This window comes from Rhincodon typus, chromosome 17, assembly GCF_021869965.1.
Source record: "Rhincodon typus isolate 14 chromosome 17, sRhiTyp1.1, whole genome shotgun sequence".
Classification (NCBI taxonomy): Eukaryota; Metazoa; Chordata; class Chondrichthyes; order Orectolobiformes; family Rhincodontidae; genus Rhincodon; species Rhincodon typus.
The window spans coordinates 5,055,607-5,062,826 of record NC_063348.1 but is presented as its reverse complement, the minus strand read 5'-3'; the positions used below and the strand labels follow the sequence as shown (position 1 = coordinate 5,062,826).

The window sequence follows — 7,220 nt, the reverse complement described above, 5'->3', positions numbered from 1 at the left end:
CAATGCCCCCTTCCCCACCCCTTACTCCACAGTGCCCCCTCCCCCTCCCCGTACTGCTGCCCTACCTTGCAGCACAACATCCCTCAGTAGAAGAGAGGGAGTTCACTGGAGTGAGTATCCAATGATCACACCTTGTGCCAGAGGAGCAATGCAACTTCTCTTTCTGCTTCTGGTTCTCAGCCAAGATTATAGGCCATGGATATTTCCTAGGCATCTGAGATGCCACATCTTCAAGCAGCACAGCTCCTTCTCAGAGAGAGAGCACAGGCTGGGAGCTGCTGCAGTTAGTCAGCATACAATTTCGCTCACTAATCTAATTTCAGTCATCAGTTGCAACACAGGAAGGGGAAGTGAGAGTTACAAATAGCTGGTGGCCAAAGATATTTTAGTCTCTATATTACAAATGCAACAGGAAAATCCAGGTTTAAAAATGCAACATCTGAAGGGAGTTGAATATTCGTGTTGGGGACAGACTTGTTAGGTTCAAAGAAAGATGACTGGGTAATTGCTTCCTGGGAAGGATCGAGAAAATGAAGTACGGAGACAGAGAAAGATTGGCCCAGCTATGAACAGGCAGAAATATACACTTCAAATCCTCACAACAAATGTTTGAGACAGCTATGAGCAGGTCAACAGTGATGAACAAAACAGAACAAGTTGCTCAAACAGGTTGTGAATACAAGCTTGGAAAGACAGAAAGGAATATCCAACTGCTGCAGTGGAAAGGCCTGTGGTGGAATACGGATGGAAACGTTGAGTTGAAGGGGAGGACAGTTTTAAGAGTGAAGCAGGGTAGTTAATGGTCAGCCCATGAAGCTGGTTGTAAGTGATCTGGAAAGTTCCACCTGACAGGGCACTGGAAACAGATTCAACTTTCAAACAGAATTAAAAGCATGAAAAGAAGAACTTGGCACAGCTGAAGGTTGACAGCAAGTGAAGCAGGAAGAATGAGATCCCTCTATGAGACAGCCAAGTAGATTTCACAGTAGGGCCATGTTCTGTATTGTCTGATTGAAGAACAGAGACTGGTTCAGAAGGTGACAACATTTAAACCATTGCTGTAGCAAACAGTCAGGAGATAGCACTCTCTGTACACAGCTTTAATAGTCAGTGTCCACCCTTAAACACTGTTATTCCCCGAGCTGGCACCTGACCAATACCACGGCTGGGTCCGCCTTACCTCGATGTTGAAGTACTGAGGTCCTTTCCCCATTAACGCATCAATGTATTCCAAAACCAGGTCGACTGCCTCCTCCAAAAGGTCATAGTTCAGGTACAACCGCAGGAGGCCAGCAACATCCACTTTCTGCTGAGAACAGAAACATTAAGGCCCCAGTACATTTATATACGGTGTGCACACAGCCACCACACATACGTCACCCACACCACCTACACACACACGTACAGATCCTATTCCCCTCCCACACACACGCTCAGAACCGCCCCTTCCCCCTCCCACATACACGTATAGACACCCCCCTTCCCCTCTCTCACACATGCACAGACGACCACCCCCTCCTCCCTCCCACACACACACACACACACACACACAGACTCTCTCCCTCCCCGACACACACACACAGACCCTCTCCCTCCCTGACACACACGCACAGGTCCCCCCTCCAACACAGCCACTTTCCTCTTGGTATTATAATAGTTTGGAACAGCAGGCCATCATCTCTGTGGCACATAGCCCTGCTGTCCGATGAAAACAAGGGTGGTTGGGTCACTAAGTCTGATATTCCAAGGGGCTCCCCCACTGTCATCCTACCTGTCCCATATCTGATTGGAACAGCTGTCTGCTAAGTGCATAGTCAGAGAGTTACTATACAGTCCAGAACAATATTTACATCAGGGCCAGAGTCTGCAGTGATTCATCTTGGGAATCCCTGCTGTCACAATTAATCCCACACATTAATCATTTAGCTCCTTTTACCTTGGTAATACTCAAAAACACAGAGGAGAAAATTCTTCGGTCACAGAACAGTCACTGTCTGATCGCAGTCAAATTAAACCACTGAAGTCAGCCTGAGACATTAGAGAATTACACAAGATAATCTTGGAGACAGCTCATTTGGCATCCTGCTCCTAATCGTGTAACTAACAAACACAGCAGAGAGGCCTGTGGGTTTGATCAGCTATTTGACCAAGTGTTTTAACCACCATCTCAAAGTTGGACAGGCAGCTTCGATATTCAGATCCGAGTAACAGAATGCACATCCGCCCTCAGCAAAGGGAACAATTTGCAGCTCTACCTTTTGGGACTTGAAGGTGAAAAGTCAAGTGTTCCACTTGCCTTATAGCTGTTAATGAGCCAGTTAGGAAGTGGCACTCCATGTGACAGCAGTTTGTTAATAACACAGCGATGGTATTGAGAACTTGGAGACTGGTAACGATCAAGATAGGACGACAGCAACCTCCAGGCTTCATCGGTGGCACTGAACAGAGAGAACACAGTTCCCAAGGAGTGAGTGAGAGATTCGTCTTCACTTAAAGCAGAAGGCCATTCGGCCCCTTGAACCTGCTCCACCTTTCAATAGGATCACGGCTGATCTGATTATTCCACATTCCCACACTTCCCTGATAACCTTTCACCCCATGGCTCAGCAAAAATCTGCCTCTCAAAAATATTCAAAGACTTTGCTTCCACCACCTTTTGAAGGAGAGAATTCTAAAGAATTGGGACCCGTTAGGGAAAACAAAAATTCTTTCCTCAGCTCTGTCTTAAATAGACAGCCCCTTATTTTTGAAGTGACCCCTGGTTTAGATTCTCTCACAACAGGAAACATCCTTTCCACATCCACGCTGTCGAGATCCCTCAGCACCTCATGTTTCAATCAAGTCACCTCATTCTTTAAAACTCTAGTGGATACAATCCTAGGCCGTCCAATGTTTCCTCAGAAGATAACCCTCCCCCATTCCAGGCATTGGTCTGGGAAACTGTTGCTGAACTGCTCCAATGCACTGATATCCTTCTGTAAGTGCAGTGATCAGTAGTGTACACAGTACTCCGGATGGGGTCTCACCAATACCTTGTATAGCTGAAACATAACTTCCTTACTCTTGCAGTTCCCCTTGTGATAAATAATCATATTCTATTTGCTTTCCTAATTACTTGCTGTACCTGTGTACTAAACTTCTGTGATTCATCCGTCTCCCCGAACTCTACATCTCCTAACTCTGCAGTTTCTTACCATATAGATACACTTTTAACTCTTTCTGCTTAATCAGATAATTTAACATTTTTCCACATTATAGTCCATTTGCCGAACCTTTGCCCAATCACTTAACCTATCAATACCTTTCTATAATCTCCTCATATCCTCTCCACAACCTACTTCCCTGCCTATCTTTGTGTTATCAGCAAAAACCAAACCTACCCTTGGTCCCTTTATCAAAGTTAGTTGTATAAATTGTAAACTCTCTAGCCATTTCACAGGCTGACCACAGTTTCTGGCACCTCCCACCTGCTAAATGCAAATATTTCTCTTCAAGTTAGCTGCTAGCTCAGCATCATGGTATCCTGTTTAAAGCTGGACTAACTGCAAACTACATTTCTCTTATTTTTCCTTCGGGGCCATTGTTTTAATTCCCCATTTCTCCCAGAAATTGTTTCACAGCAGAATCTTCATCCTAGGGTCATTTAAATGAAATTATACTCAGCACGGCTGGTGCTCCTGCTTTGTTAGACTACTGGAGACAGGAAAATCAATTACCGTGTAAACTGCAGCTTCTGCAAACTGCGTGAGTGCATGCAGTGGAACCCTGTGGGACATGTAGGACAGTTAACCAAGCAGACACCACTGATTAACCAAGAGACAGAAAAAAAGACACAGCTGCCTTGTTTGGAAGTTACAGCACGGTAAAGAAAATAGAAAGCTTGTTACAAGAACATGAGAATTAAGAGGAGCAGGTCGTTTGGGCTCTCAAACCTATCCCATCTTTCAATAAGATCATGGTTGATCAAAAATGGGTCTAACTCAGCCTCAAATACAGGAAAACCAAGAAAAACTGAGGTGTTCTGGAGCTGGGTCAGTAGTTTCACTCATGGTCCTGTCTAACTTTATTCTTTTCATTCATGTGATGTTGGCATCGCTGGGTTGGACTGCATTTATTGCCCAGCTCTAGCTGCCCTCAAGGTGGTGGTGACCTGCTGCTTTCTAAAAAAATCACTTGGAATTTTATTATCCCTGAAGGACATTCATGAACCAGGTGGCCTTGAACCACTGCAGTTCCTGAGCAGCAAGGAGACCCACCATGCCCCCTAGGAAGGGAATTCCAGGATTTTGACTCAGCGACAATGAAGGAACGGCGATATATTTCAAACTCAGGATAGTGAGTGGTTTGGAGGAGAACTTGCAGGTGTTGGTGTTCTCATGTATCTGCTGCCCTTGTCCTTCTAGATGGAAGTGATCGTGGGTTTGGAAGGTGCTGTCTGAGGATCTCTGGTGAATTTCTGCAGTGCATCTTGTAGATAGTACATACTGCTGCTACTGAGCATTGGTGGTGGAGGGAATGGATGCTTGTGGATGTCGTGCTAATCAAGCGGGCTGCTTTGTCCTGGATGGTGTCAAGCTTCTTGAGTGTTGTTGGGGCTGCACCCATCCAGGCAAGTGGGGGGGTATTCCATCACATTCCTGACTTGTGCCTTGTAGATGGTGGCCAGGTTTTAGGGGAGTTATTCACACAGTATTTCTTGCCTCTGACTCACTCAGTGTTTTTGTGACTCCAGCTGAGTTTCTGTTCAGTGGTAACCCCAAAAATATTGGAGGTGCAAGTTTTAACAACAGTAGTGCAAATGGACACATCATGGGCAGATGATCAGATTGTCTGAAATGGTGAAGATCATTACCTGTTACTTGTGTGGCACAATGCTACTGGCCACTTTTTAGCATAAGCATAACAATTTTCCAAATCTTGTCACGTGCAAGCGTGTAATGTTTAAATATCTGAGGAATGGTGAATGGTACTGAACAATGCAATCAGCAGCGAACATCCGCACTTCAGACAGAACAGTGACACTACCATCACAGTTCCCTCAACAAGACATATTCTATTTAACTTGCCTCAGCAGGATTTCCTTACTCATATTGTGGTGGATGTGCACTGATGATGAGAATTTACCTGAACACGCTTCAGAAAGCCTTTCCTGTCTGCTTATTACACTACACTAGCCTAGTAGTACATTAGGATCGTGGAATCTCCCACTGTCACTACTCTGAAATTCTTGTAGGTCAAATTTATTTGGAAATTTTCTCTCCTCTTTCACACTAGTTGGTGACCCAAAGAATATACTTGATAATTTAACAGCACTTCCATTGTTTAAGCTCAAACCAATTAGATTCCATCTGTGAATGCTCCCAAGATATCCTGTCGCTCTCACTCCAGAACTGTAATATTCTCCATCATTACTGCCAACCATTCTGTTTCCTTGCATATCTTCATGGAACACCTTGTATCCAGGAAGATTTAGTGCTGAATCTTACCCTTTTTGAAGCAGAGTACTTGTTAATGCCACAGAATATTGCCGCATGGCAATTTACACTGCAGCAGCCAACCACACTTAACACATTTACATACATGCTCCACAAACCATCTCGTAGTCTCTCAGTCTGATTCCTCTGAGTAGCTCACTATCTCTTTCTCAAATGCAAATCAGTCACCCTGACCTTTTGAGCACCAGTCTTCCCCAAGTTAAGCTACACCTAGTACTCATTCCCTTACCGAAGTAGTTTAAAAGCCTCCCTGACAGCAGTAGTGTACACCCAGCTCTGCTGAGGTTAACTTGTCTTGTCTTTCTAGGATAATGCCTCTCACAACCAGCCCCAATATCCAAGATATCTAAAACTGTCTTGCTCCTGCACCATCTCTGCAGCCCCCATACAGTAGGGCTCTGCTATGTAGTGGACTTGGTTCTGGTTACACTCCCTCGGGGGACCGTCTCAGGGGGCTCCTGGACTGCCTCTCTGGTTTCCTCACCCTGGTTGCATAGTCCCCCCTCTGCCTGCATTCACTCCGGTCACAAGCTATTTGTGTGTTCTCTGCCTCACAGGTATACACTATTGACCTCAGCTGCAGGGTACTGGAAGCATTACCAAATTCCCATTTTGTATATTTGAATGGATGAGGTGTCCCTTACTCACCAATTAACACTTTCCTTGTGCTAACGTGACTGAGTTGGAACACCTCACTTCCCAGCACTGCAGCTCGCTCCAGTCACTGAGGCTCCACACCAAAAGTCAAAAAAAAGATTAACTTCTCCAAATTAATGACAAAGTCCTGCTCCTGAATCACCTCCAACTCATCGATCAAAATCCAGACTGGTGAGGGTTGCAGTGAGGTGTGGCACTGGTCAGTTCTCCTGGATGAGCCAAATACTGCTGAAATCTGCGTACGGTTAATAACTGATCCATGCTAACTAAGAATTGTGGGATTTCTGTATTTCAGTCGTGTTCCAATAGTGCCTGTGTCTACAAGTACATCTACCTGAGCTTGTGCCCTCCCCATCTCACTATGTTCTTCACTGAATGGAGAATACTTTATCAGGAGCAGTGCCTGGAGTGAGGGATTGCCTGACCCAGTATAACCCTCTGCCCTTTCAGCAGTTGTACCTGGATTCTTTTGTAGCAACGATAGAAGGAATTTGATTGGTTTTCAGCCAATCCCAGGCATCAGACTGTGCAGTCTCCCCAGTAAGCTGCAGTTTAATGCACCTGAAACAGAGGAGGACAGCACTGTGGTTAGCAACCACACACCTTTCCAGGTTACACACATTCCACAAATACAAAGACACAATTCAGACAGTGCCATCACTGCCCAGGGAGACAAGCAATCTCCAGAGACTTCAGGTGCAAACTACTGAATTCAATTTCAGTTCTCCAAAAATTCCGCTCCTTCACAACTGCTGTTAAACAACTGAAATGAGAAGTTTAGAAGATTTCAGTCTGCTACAACAAACAGATGCAATTGAAAAAATAAACCTGGACAGATAGCCCAGCACTGACTAACTCCCCCCCCAGCACCCCCACAATGCTGAGGCACTCGCACTGTTCCCCTCAAACCACCACTCCCCCCACACCCCCCAAACAACTGTACTGAGGCACTCTCACAGACCCCACCCCCAAACCCCCCCATACTGAAGCACTCTCACTGCTCCGCCCCACCCCATACTGAGGCACTCTCACTGCTCCGCCCCACCCCATACTGAGGCACGTTCACTG

At 45.6% G+C, this 7,220-nt stretch overlaps 1 protein-coding gene across 1 annotated transcript in view; it reads right to left on the bottom strand.

Annotated features, from left to right (window-relative positions):
* Positions 1 to 7,220, bottom strand: part of LOC125485198 (nuclear pore complex protein Nup160-like) — a 16,052-nt gene that overhangs the window by 2,378 nt on the left and 6,454 nt on the right. Inside the window, exons 5-7 of the mRNA XM_048606820.1 lie at positions 6,612 to 6,713; positions 2,297 to 2,438; positions 1,181 to 1,306 (exon numbers count right to left, since the gene is read on the bottom strand). Of these exons, the coding sequence (XP_048462777.1) occupies positions 1,181 to 1,306; positions 2,297 to 2,438; positions 6,612 to 6,713 (370 nt within the window). The remainder of the gene's footprint in view (positions 1 to 1,180; positions 1,307 to 2,296; positions 2,439 to 6,611; positions 6,714 to 7,220) is intronic.